Source organism: Amblyraja radiata, chromosome 8 (assembly GCF_010909765.2).
Source record: "Amblyraja radiata isolate CabotCenter1 chromosome 8, sAmbRad1.1.pri, whole genome shotgun sequence".
In the NCBI taxonomy this organism is placed as follows: Eukaryota; Metazoa; Chordata; class Chondrichthyes; order Rajiformes; family Rajidae; genus Amblyraja; species Amblyraja radiata.
In genome coordinates, this window is record NC_045963.1 from 52,490,595 (window position 1) to 52,504,051 (window position 13,457).

The 13,457-nt window shown below is 43.7% G+C and overlaps 1 protein-coding gene across 2 annotated transcripts in view; it reads left to right on the forward strand.

The window, feature by feature from the left end:
- tarbp1 (TAR (HIV-1) RNA binding protein 1) overlaps positions 1-13,457 on the forward strand; it is a 220,731-nt gene that overhangs the window by 103,916 nt on the left and 103,358 nt on the right. For both annotated transcript variants that reach the window (XM_033025903.1, XM_033025902.1), the window contains exons 16-17: positions 3,533-3,794; positions 4,034-4,216. In XM_033025903.1, the coding sequence (XP_032881794.1) occupies positions 3,533-3,794; positions 4,034-4,216 (445 nt within the window). The remainder of the gene's footprint in view (positions 1-3,532; positions 3,795-4,033; positions 4,217-13,457) is intronic.

Consider the following 13,457-nt stretch of genomic DNA (forward strand, 5'->3'; position numbering starts at 1 on the left):
ATATGGACAGTTGCTCGATCTCCCTTCTATATTCTGACTCATCCCCATCAGTGATACACCCCACAATAGTGGTGTCGTCAGCGAACTTGATGATGGAGTTCGCACTGTGGTTGGCTACGCAGTCATGGGTATAGAGTGAGTACAGCAGGGGGCTGAGCACGCAGCCTTGAGGAGCTCCCGTGCTGATTGTTATCGAGGCTGACACATTTCCACCAATATGAACAGACTGTGGTTTGTGGATGAGGAAGTCGAGGATACAGTTGCAGAGGGATGCGCAGAGACCCAGTTCTGCGAGTTTGGTAACCAGTTTGGAGTGGATGATTGTGTTGAATGCCGAGCTGTAATCGATGAATAACAGCCTGACATATGAGTTTTTGTTGTCCAAGTGGTCCAATGCGGAGTGGAGGGCCAGCGAGATCGCATCCACCATTGATCTGTTGTGGCGGTAAGCGAACTGCAGTGGGTCCAGGTTTTTGTCGAGGTAGGAGTTGATTTGCTCCATGATCAGCCTCTCAAAGCACTTCATCACCACCGGCGTTAGTGCCACTGGTCGATAGTCATTGAGGCACGTCACCTTACTCTTCTTGGGCACCGGTATAATTGATGCCCTTTTAAAGCAGGTGGGGACCTCAGACCTCAGAAGTGAGAGGTTGAAAATGTCCGTAAAAACTCCCGCCAGTTGGTCCGCACAGGTTTTTAGAACACGGCCGGATATACCATCATGACTACATTAGGGGCATACACGTTCACAAATACTACCAGTGTATTGGATCATTTTCCAGTCACAATTACATACCAACCAAACTTGTCAGAGATCACATTATGTGGCTCAAAGGAAATGTTCTGGCTGATAAGAATTGAAACTCCTCTGGCTTTAGCCTGAAAGGAAGAGTGGAACCCCTGCCCCACCCAACCTGACACAAGCCGACCATTGTCTGAGCAACGGATATGAGTTTCTTGCACGAAGGCTATTTCTGCTTTGAGTTGTTTAAGATGCAAAAAAAACTTTCTTCTTTTAACAGGATGGTTTAAACCTTTGACATTCCAGCTCACTAGCTTTATGTGTCTATCCATGCATAATAAAGAAAAACGTTAAGTTGTAATGTAAATACAATGAACCATATGACAGGCTGAAAACGAAGCAACGAGTCAGTGCAGGTTGAAAATGACTAGTGTGTAATGATGTGTTTATATAAATTGCTAAAATGTTACTGGCAGTGACATAACCCCCCGCCCCACCCAAGATAGCTGCTATAGAAAGAAGCAGCAAGCTCTTCCAAACAAACATTTTACACAAATCGAATCTTCCTGTCTAACGCTAAACTATTTCTCCAGTATTATGTACTAAAAAATACATTTAAGCACATTTAATGTAATACATTATTACATTCTATAATAACATTTTGGCTTATCCAAATAGCCCCCCAAAAATATATGGCTCTGAAGACTGAATATCAACTTTGGAATAACTGAACAGTGCAAACACTGAACTGTGTCAACAGTGGACTAAATGGTTATATGTAACCGAAAACTCACATGGGTTAACATGTCCTTAAAAATATGATTGCAGCTTGAAAGTTACTTACTGGCCCATAAAAGCTTTTAAAAAGCCGAAGTTAGAATGCAACCGCACACAGATATAGGGCCAGGCCATATGTGGTAACAGCACACAAGAGAAAAAAAACCCAGCTGGAAATCATTTCTAATTTACAGTGCACATATAGTGATATTTGGCTGTAGCCATTTTATATAAGTATCTTAGTACATAAGCAGCACACCCGGATGAATGAACACGTTCAGCCATGTAAACGAACCACAGACGTTAGCTGATATGCTACACGTCGTGCCAATAGGTAGAGCTATACAGTGTTACCTCTCATCCAGTGGGTTCAAAGTCCCACAGATTCTTTATGGGGGTTTAGGTGGCCTAGGGAGGCTGTCAATGTATTTCTGCGCCTCCTCGGCTGAGTTTATCCACTTTCTGTCTCCACCGGACAATGTGGGACGGAGTCGAGCTGGATATAGCAGAGCAGGCTTTAGTCCCAGTTTGTAAAGTTCTGCCATGACGTCTCTGTACTCTGCCCGCTGGCTCTGAACTTCAGGACTGTAATCCTCCACAATCCGAATTGGTTTGCCGCGAAATTCGAGGAGATCCTTCGTCTGGTACCGATGCAGGCGGAGAATGACTGGCCGCGGTCTCTGGCCAGGGGCCGGTTTAACGTTTAGGGAGCGATGGGCTCTGTCGACTTCTGGAGGGGACGTCAATGTCTCGCTCCCGAAAACCTCTCGCAGCAAACTTGAGAAAAACTCATTGGGTCGTCCGGTTTTAGTGGATTCCGGTAGACCGAGGATGCATATGTTTTGTCGCCGACTTCGGCCCTCCAAGTCGCCCACTTTAGCCTTTAGCTTAGTATTGTCACCACTCAGAGTGGAACAAATGTTCTCCAGGTCGACGACTCGCTGGTTAAGGTCCTCTGCAGAAAGTTCCAGGGACGAGACACGTTGATCATGGTCCTCCACTGTGAACTTTTAGTTGAGCCGAACAAACGAAATTCTAAACTCGGTGGCTAGTGCCTCTCGGTGTTGCTCGAGCAGATTGATAATGGCCTCCAAGCTAACGTCAGCATCCTCTTTTTTACTCGACCTTGCACCCTTTGAAGCCATCCGGAGAGACGGCCACACTTACTCTAAAAAAAATGGCAGACGAGTAAAAAAGCTGACCTCGCCCCGGTGTAAAAGTTAGAGGGCGGAATGTTATGAAATGTTTACTGGAGTTATGTAAAGTTTACCGGAGAACTCGCTTAGTGCATCTACTCCATCTACCTCTCAAACCACAAATTTCCTTTTGATATAGAACTATGCCATTTGTTGGCTCATCAAGCCATTCCATTCTTTCATCGATTTTCCTGTAACTGTCCGTCCCACATTCCCATTGGCTTTCTCCAGATGCTACCATTCACATACACACAAGGGATTTATAATTTCCAATTAACCTGCATGCATGTTGTTGAGGTGTGGTAGGAAACTGGAGCACCCAGCGGAAACCCACACAGTCACACGGTGAACAGACAGAACCGGATGCGTGAAGTGCGACTTGCGTGGGGGAGTGATAGAGAGAGAGAAAATGCCGGGGCAACCTGAAGTGAGAGAAATCAATATGCGTACCACTGGGCTGTAAGCTGCCCAAGTGAAATATGAGATCCCTCCCCCACCCAAGTCACACTAGCTCTCATTTTCACCCTACAAACTGCTTATAATGGCCTGTTTCCCTTATCATCATTACTTTTTTTGCACCTTTCATTCATTGTTCTTTATCTCTCCACATCACCATCTATATCTCTCATTTCCCTTTTCCCTAACCAGTCTGAAGATCACCCATTCCTTCTCTCCAGAGATGCTGCCTACCCCACTGAGTTACTCCAGCTTTTTGTGTCTATCTTCGGTTTAAACCAGCATCTGCAGTTCCTTACTACACATAATGCTGTACTGTTCCAGGTTTTAAAAATAAACCAATTCTTCTCTTTTCCTTTAGATTTTTCGAGGATGGATCTTCAGTGAAGGGCTGGGGAAAGGTGTCTACACAGTATGTTCATGATCAATGGGTCTGCATTTATTTTATGTTGAAGAAATCTGTTCCATTGCATGAGCATGTAGCCAAGAAGAGTTGTGATCATTCTTCACTTAATGTAGAAAATGCAGTTCCCATGCTCCATGCCTGCATTGAAGCTTTGAACATAGTTCCAGCGGACCAAGTACTTCCCATTCTGCAGTGCATGAGAATTGTCGTGCCTAAGGTGAGCAAATGAAGGGCTTGTCAGAAGAAAGCGATCTCTGAATTTTTCCTGAAAATTTAACATCTGAAATTTGATCGTGTAACTACTATTGTAGTAATTTTAATCTTTTTGGAAGTCTACACAAGAGTTTATTGAAACAAAATATATCAAAAGCAGTTTTAAATTCTATCATACTGATAATATTATTTTTACCTGAGTATGTTTTATTGTCCATTAGAAATTATTCTTGAACTGTTTAGCTTTATAGGTCTGAAGAATCTCTGTGTGTCAAATCACTTGACCTAGCTTGGAAAGTAGTTGTGGATCTGAATAGCAACCAGCTACGTTTTTGGCCTACTTTAAGTGCTTTTGTGCATATTGCCTTTCACCACCAACTGCTTGGTATAACAGAGGAATGTCCCATTCGAGTGAAACTGAAGGAGGTAAGATGTATTTTATCATCTTTCATACCTGTGAATTGTGGTTTTCAAGACAAGGATGCAGTTTGGCCTATGTTGCGTCTGCCAGCTCTTCGAACGAGCAATCTATTTCATCCAGCTCCCCTAATGTTCCCCTGCAGTTAAAATTTAAAGGATTTAAATTTAAGGATGTAAACATATCATAAGTATGACAAATCACTTTCATAATAGGATTCCAACATTAGGGGTCTCTTGAGGTAGCAGTGACAGACAACATTAAGAGTGTTTTAGATCAAAGAAACGTTTCATGTTTCCAATGATTACATGGAAAATTAGAATAGTTTCTAGGACTATTGCACTTGTGCATTTGTTCCACTTTCTCATTATTAAAACAATTGAACTATCACACTTCCAAATTCATTGTTGCCATAGTACTTTTCTAAATTTGTATTACCTATCCAGGGACATTTTGACTCAACTCATTATTCCCCATGTAATTTTACGGTTTCTAATTCCCTGTAAGAACTTGCAATATGCTGTGAGAGGCTGGGAAAGCAAAAACACTTATACTTTGTGCCCATGATTTATACTGTTGACTGCTCACAAATTGTAAGTTTCTTCTTACAAGCTCTTCTTTAATCATCTGAATAAAATGGTGTATTTTTGCATTTTACAAGTCATGTTGACATTTTATAGACCGCTGAAAAATTAATATATCATCTTATGAAAGAGAGTGATTGGAAAATCTGCTTGTAAACCAATAATGTGTTAGTTAATAATATAATAGCAAATATATCATTTAATATGCCATTACCAGATTGATCTCTAGTTGCCGATCCATTACCTCCTTCCAATTACAACCATCTTTTTTCACTTTACCCCTCATTAGGCCGTCTCTTTTCCACTACTTGCTACTTTCTCCATGTCTTAAGATCAGTTGTCTTTTATTCTTTCCAAGTTTTGATGAATGGTCCTCAATATCAATAGGTTAACTCTGTTTCATCCACCAACAATGTTGCCTGGCACATTTTCCGGTTTTGTTTAAGTAAATATATCTTGAGTAATTTGTGGGAGATATCTCTGAACTATTCAGTGACTATTTAATTACCAGTTGAATCTAACAACACATAGAAATAAAATGTTAAAACTTTGGAGGCTTCAAATAGATGATGAGATGTGAATTAAGTTAGCACCATAGTTTTTGCAAAATTGATAATACATGCCTATGAACACAACAGAACTGCTTATGCTCAAATATGATACTGCAAGTTTATGATCTTCACCTAAATATGCTGATGTGATGGGTATTACTGGCTTCACTATATCTTAATATAATAATCACCTTGCATCAGATTCACCCAAGTGTAAGGCAGCAGACTCATGGTATTAAATATTCAGGTAGTTCTGTTATAGTTGCATTGCTAAGAACCTTTGTGTTGTTGAAAATTGCATTATAAAGTCTATTATGTCAGTAGGGAAAACGGGGTTAAGGGCCGGAGAATTTAAGACTTGCAACAACAATGTTATTTTTCTCTGCAGTATTTTCAAACATTAAAATCTTTTTAATAGCTATAACGTCTATTTTTGTTGCTGCAAGTTAAAAAATAATAAAGGCTGTATGTTACATTGTTGAATAGAGTAATAATGCACTACTGTCAATACAAGTGATTGCTTGTCAATTTTAATGGCCTGCGGTGAAAGTAGCAGCTGTGTTTTTAAGAGACAGTGGTATCTGATTACTGTAGTCTAGATGGAAAAGTTTTTATTTCTAAGACAACATTTGCCAATTTCCAAAGTAACATGGTTTTCTAGTTCCCAATGGAAATTGCATTATAACCTTAGGCCTGTGTAATACATACAATGCAAATAATATTCCTAATTCATCAATTGCATTATATCCAATTCAAGTTGTGGAAACAAGCATGAGAGCAGAACTACTTATACAAGCAAATTTTGGTCAGAGTGATGATCTGTGATGTTTAAGATGACACTAACATTAATTTTTAGGGAGAGAGAATCACTTTTCGAGAAAGTATACTATGTGTGTTTCACTTCCAATACCTGTTTGAAAAGCAGCCACCAAAATGCTAGAAGAACATTATGTTTGTGTTAATGTTTCAGTTCATATTGTGTATAGCTGTCTACAGCTAGCATAGATTAATGACAGTTCAGCCATTTAAGGTGTATAATAGGCTGCAGCAAGTGGAGATGAATAGCGGGCAAGGATGGTTATAGCTGAAAGCAGGCCATCGACATTTTATATGAATTGCAGGACATGATTGGTGTAAGTGAATAGACAATAGACAATAGATGCAGGAGTAGGCCATTCCGCCCTTCGAGTCAGCACCGCCATTCACTGTGATCATGGCTGATCATTCACATTCAGTACCCCATTCCTGCCTTCTCACCATATCTCACCAATAGCAGATTGTGGCCCGTCTAGGTGTAGACCAAGAATCAACCATGGTCTGAAAACTGTTCGGCTGGTCACCACAGAAAATGTAATTAACTGGGGTGCCCTCGAAGGAATTAGTGGGATACAACTTGCAAAGAGAGCTTTGGGTTGCACCTACTGTAATTGCCTTCAATCACCATGCTGCAATGTAGCTGTCTCCCTCATAAATAGAAAATGAAGGTGCTGTCTTGTGCAAATGTGTTGAGTACAATCTGCCTCGGTTCACTATGCAGTAATCTTTGCTCACTGTACAACTCCATTATCCATAGCCAAATGTGGACCACTATTTACCTACAAATACTACGTTTTACACCGAATGTGTAGGAAAGAACTGCAGATGCTGGTTTAAATCGAAGATAGACACAAAATGCTGGAGTAACCCAGCGGGACAGGCACATCTCTGGAGAGAAGGAATGGGTGACGTTTCGGGTCGAGACCCTTCTTCAAAGTCTTAAGTCAAGTCATGTCAAGTCAAGTTTATTTGTCACATACACATACAAGATGTGCAGTGAAATGAAAGTGGCAAAGCCTGCGGATTGTGCAAAAAAGTATAGAACAGAATCAGTATTTACATATTAGAAAACCCCCCAGCAATTTAAAAAAGACACAACACAACAGTAAATTGATACAGTAAATTAGTCCCTGGTGAGATAAGAGTTTACAGTCCTGATGGCCTGTGTGAAGAAACTCCGTCTCATCCTCTCTGTTTTCACAGCATGACAGCGGAGGCGTTTACCTGACCGTAGCAGCTGGAACAGTCCGTTGCAGGGGTGGTAGGGGTCCCCCATAATGTTGCTAGCTCTGGATCTGCACCTTCTGATGTATAGTTCCTGCAGGGGGGCGAATGTAGTTCCCATAGTGCGGTCGGCCGAATGCACTACTCTCTGCAGAGCCTTCTTGTCCTGGGCAGAGCAGTTCCCAAACCAGATTGTGATGTTGCCGGACAAGATGCTTTCTACAGCCCCTGAGTAGAAGCACTGAAGGATCCTCAGAGAGACTCTGAATTTCCTCAGTTGCCTGAGGTGGTAAAGGCGCTGCCTTGCCTTACTCACCAGTGCGGCAGCATGTGATGTCCATGTCAGATCCTCTGTGATGTGGACTCCCAGGTATTTAAAGCAGCTCACCCTGTCCACAGTAGCCCCATTTACTCCAGTGGCGTATATGTCCTCGGATGTTGTGCCCGTCTAAAGTCCATAATCAGCTCCTTAGTTTTTATGACAGTCAAGAGGAGACTGTTGTCCTGACACCAGAGTGCCAGATCAGCCACTTCCTCCTGGTAGGCCTTCTCATTGTTATCGGAGATCAGCCCCACCACCACAGTGTCATCAACAAACTTGATTATAGAGTTGGAGCTGAACCTGGCCACAGAGTCATGTGTGTACAGTACAGTAGGGGGCTGAGGACGTAACCCTGGGGGGATCCTGTGTTCAGGGTGAGGGTGTTCAATGTATTTCCTCCCATCTTGAATACCTGGGGCCTGGCGGTGAGAAAGTCCAGGACCCAGGCACACAGGGGAGTGTTAAGTCCCAGTTCCAGCAGCTTCTCAGCAAGTCTGGTGGGGACTATCGTATTGAAGGCTGAACAGCATCCTCACATAGCCTCCCTTCTGGCTGTCAAGGTGAGAGAGAACGGTGTGCAGAACCTGGGAGACCGCATCGTCCGTGGATCTGTTCGGACGGTATACGAACTGTAGTGGGTCCATGTTGCAAGGGAGGAAGGCGCAAATGTGGTTCTGTACCCACCTCGCTCGTTCGAGAATGCATTCTCATCGAGAATGCGGGGTGACTTGGACAGGTTGGGGGAGTGGGCAGATGCATGGCAGATGCTGTTTAATGCGGATAAATGTGAGGTTATCCACTTTGGTAGCAAAAACAGGAAAGCTGATTACTATCTAAATGGCGTCAAGTTGGGAAAGGGGGAAGTACAATGGGATCTGGGGGTCCTTGTACATCAGTCTATGAAAGTAAGCATGCAGGTACAGCAAGTAGTGAAGAAAACGAATGGCATGTTAGCCTTTATAACAAGAGGAATCGAATATAGGAGCAAAGAGGTCCTTCTGCAGTTGTACAGAGCCCTAGTGAGACCACACCTGTAGTATTGTGTGCAGTTTTGGTCCCCTAATTTGAGGAAGGACATTCTTGCTATTGAGGGAGTGCAGCGTAGGTTTACAAGGTTAACTCCCGGGATGGCGGGACTGTCATATGCTGAGAGAATGGAGCAGCTGGGCTTGTACACTCTGGAGTTTAGAAGGATGAGAGGGTATCTAATTGAAACATATAAGATTGTTAAGGGCTTGGACACGCTAGAGGCAGGAAACATGTTCCCGATGTTGGGGGAGACCAGAACCAGGGGCCACAGTTTAAGAATAAGGAGTAAGCCATTTAGAACGGTGACGAGGAAACACTTTCTCACAGAGAGTGAGTGGTGAGTCTGTGGAATTCTCTGCCTCAGAGGGCGATGGAGACAGGTTCTCTGGATGCTTTCAAGAGAGAGCTAGTTAGGGCTCTTAAAAATAGTGGAGTCAGGGATCTGGGGAGAACGGGGTACTGATTGGGGATGATCAGCCATGATCACATTGACTGGCGGTGCTGGCTCGAAGGGCCGAATGGCCTACTCCTGCACCTATTGTCTATTGTCTCTCGAAGCATTTCATGACTACCAAGCTGAGGGCCACCGGACGGTAGTCATTCAAACAAGCTGTAGAGGCATTCTTTGGTACAATGATGGATCTTTTGAAGCAGGCACGGATCACGGACTTGGCCAGGGAGAGGTTGAATATTGTGGTGAGCACTGGAGCAAGCTGAGTAGCAGAAGACTTAAGTACTTGCCCAGATATACCATCTGGGCCGACAGCTTTCCTCGTGTTCATACGTGTCAGAGCCCTCCTCACGTCGTGCTCGGACAACGAGAATGTGTGCACATCCCCAGCGGAGGACCTCCCTCCAGTCTCGCTAGCCAGCATGCTGGCGGTGTTGTCGTTAGCCGGCGAGCTAGGGGTGATGTTGCCCATCTCGAATCGTGCATAGAAAGAGTTCAGCTAGGGAGGTGCTGGCACTTCCAGGTGAGGGGGGGCTGCTCCGGTAGTTAGTTATAGTCCGTAGCCCCTGCCAAAGGAGTCTGGTGTCCTGCTGCTCCATCTGCGACTTCATCCTGTCCCTGTACCTCCTTTTTGCGTCCTTCACTGCCCTTCGCAGTCTGTAGGACTCTACCTTGCAGTCGTCCATATTTCTGGATGCCAGGCCAGAGTTGTAAGCAGTGGTGCGAGCATTCAAGGCAAAGGGAATGGACCTGTCCACCCAGGGTTTTTGATTAGGAAAGATGCTAACCCTTACCGTGTGGACGATGTTATCGGCTATTGTTGCAATGAAGTCCGTTACCGCTTCCGCGAACTCACTGACATCACTGGAACTTGCTTGGAACATATTCCAGTCGACATCAGTCAGTGCATCCTGCAGCATGGCCTCTGACTGGTCAGACCACCGCTTTACATCCATCGTCACTGCCGCTTCACGTACTATCCGTTGTTTATACTCCGGCAGCAGGAAAATTGCAGCGTGGTCACATTTTCCAGGAGTGAAACGGCCTTGTATCCTTTCCTGAACGGCGTATAGCAGTGGTCCAAAGTTCTTTCCCCCCTGGTGGCACACGTGATGTGTTGGCAGAAGTTAGGCATGACCTTTTTGAGATTTGATTTATTAAAATCTCCAGCCACCACCATAGCCGCATCAGGGTTCTTGTTTTGGTGTCGACATAAAGTCAAAGTCAAAGTATCCTTTATTGTCATTCAGACCTTTCGGTCATACATATAATAAAAATAACCAAAACACACAATATTCACAAATTTAACATCCACCACAGTGAGTTCACCAGGCACCTCCTCACTGTGATGGAAGGCAAAAGTTTTAAAGTCTTTGTCTCTTCCCTCCTTGTTCTCCCTCTGCGCTGAGGCGTTCCAGGCCTCCGATGTTGTGACCCCACCGGGTGATGGTAAGTAAGTCCCGCGGCTCAACCGTGCTCCGCGAATGGGTCGGTTCAAACTCCGCGGCCCGGGGTGGTCGAAGCTGCCAAAGCTGCCGCCCTCCAGTCCAGCGGACGCAGCTGTTGTTGCGGGAGCTCCAGAAAAACAGGTCACCAACCCCTGACCTGAGAGTTCCAGACGCTACCGTCCACTGGGCCCGCGGCCGGGCCTCCGAAGTCGGGTCCGCCACCGGAACGCCGTCCCAGCCCTGAGGCTGCGAGCTCCGCCATCCCAGCCCTGAGGCTGCGAGCTCCGCCATTAGGCCTCAGCGCAGACGGAAACGGGAACACGACAAGAAAAAGTCGCCTCCCCCCGAAGGAAGAGACTAAAACCCTGTTTCTCCCAACCCCCACACATACACAACCTAATAAACTAAATTTAACTAACTTTAACTAAAACAGACAAAAGAAAACAACAAAAAAAGAAAAAACAGACTGCAAGGAAGCCGCAGCTACCAGGCAGCGCTGCCACTTCCGTGTCGATAACACGATAACACATCGTATAGGGCCGATAGTGCCACTTCTGGGTCCGCATGCGGTGGTACGTAGACGGCTGTGATGATCACTGAGCTGAACTCACAAGGGAAGGTAGAATGGATGGCATGAGATCGTCAGATGCTCCAGGTCCGGCGAGCAGGAACGAGAAAGCGTCTTAATATTTCCAGGGTTGCACCAGTTATTATTGGTCATGAAGCAGACTCCTCCACCCTTGGATTTCCCAGATTCTTCCGTTCTGTCGGGACGGTAAACAGTGAAGGACTCGGTTGGGCAGATTACCTGATCCGGCACCAGCGGGGTCAGCCATGTCACGGTCAGACAGAGGATGTTGCAGTCTCTTATGTCCCGCTGGAATCTGATCCTCGCCCTGAGGTCATCCAGTTTGTTCTCCAGGGACTGGACGTTCACCAGAAGAATGCTGAGCAGAGGTGGATGGAAGGCTTGGACTCTCAGCCTATTTCGAATCTCCCCCACCCCCCCGCTTGCCCCGATGTTTTCTCTGGGTTTTTCTCGGAGCCGCGCTCCCATTGTTGTTGCAGCGGCGCGCTCTTATGATCTCTGCCGGCCACGCTGGATCGGTGAGTACAGTGTTTAAAAAGTCTCCGGTTACGTTAAAGTTTAGTTTTACGAGAGTTTCCTGGTCGTACGTTGTTAGTGCTAGAGTGTTATTACTTAGAAATAAATTTAAAATGAACATGCAAGTTAAAAATACGCACAGTCTCCACGGAGCTACCACGACGGCGATTGGACCCGGCCGTAAGAAACTGTAAGAAACTCTGAAGAAGGATCTCGACCTGTACACCAGGTTACTGGTTACTGTGCACCAGCTATAGATCTAAATGCAATTGTCTGCCATCAATCAATACCAATACCATATAAGCAAAGTCCTCTGAGAGGAATGGCTTAAATCTCAAGAGGAATGTTTAAACTCTAATTGTGTATCTTCACAGTAAATGTATCATTGGCGGTGTAAAAATTGATTTACATGCTTTTAGAAGCATTATTGCCTCGATTTGCAAAAAGCTGCAAAAAGGCAGTCAATTATTTCCAGATGTTTTCTCACAGGAAGGAAAAATGATCTCAAGCCTGCCGTAAATGGCATATTGATTCAATCCTGCACAAGTATTTTGTAACCTGGGAAAATCAGCATATAAGAGATGCATTAGGGGGGGAAATCTTTAGGGAAAATAGTTTTCTTGTGTGTTAAGTTCATGGAAAGGCTTCAAGGATTATATGGTGCCTCCATATTGTAATTGATGTTGATGAAGACTGCATCCTCCCAAGCAGTACCAGTTATTGAAGGCCTCTTGCTGCTATTTTTGATTTTATGTATTAAATTGTTTGGTAGCTAAATCATGAAGGCATAATCTGGCAGTGAAAATTTAATCTTAAAAAAGACCTGTCATCTTTCCCTAGATGACTAAAAATATTTGTTGGAATTATGCAATTAGACTCAGATAGCCTTCATAAAATCTCAATTATGTCATCTCAGATAAGGTCGTGCTTTCACAGTATTTATTGTTCCATATCTTAAACTGCAAAAAAAAATGTAGCTGATAACTGTCTACTGTTACCGGGGAATATTTGAGTGTTCATCAATCTCTCCACAAATTAGCTTTGGGCATGACCTAATTCGCTTCTAATGACTACTGCTGAATTATTCATGAACTCAGTTATAGATTTACATCTTTTTTTCTGGAGAGACTCTGCAATAATATTTTCATTATATTAGAATTTTGTTTTCACTTCTCATTTTTACCGAGCACTAATCTTTTTTTAACTAATGACCATTTCATCTAAAGGTTTGATGTACTATGAAGTAAATTTTCTGAATTTAATTTCCCATTTATTTCTGGCTGTAGTATACAATTTTCTCCACAGGTGATAAATAAGTATCTTAATCTAGTTATTGTTTTCTTCCCTCTCCCTCAGTACTTTATATTCACATGATGAGATTCTGCTGTCACATTGCTTTTTTCAGCTGCCGTGTTAGTCAGGGCAATAGGTTTATACTCAGAATATTTGTTGGCACAAAATAGAGCTATTGATCTCCATGTAATGCTTTTCCTACCACACAGCAAACACTACAGCAGCTTTGATTTGAACAGTCAAGGTCCACATTGTCATTCTATGTAAAGTCATTGTAATGTAACCCAAACAACTGAGCATTGCAAGTTTCCAGCACCTGCTGTATTTTTTATTTTTATGATGTAGTTAAATATTGAGATTGTTCAGAGGCATTACTTCCTAGAAAACCTTACAAGTTCCCCCAATTTACAAACACCCAACTTATGG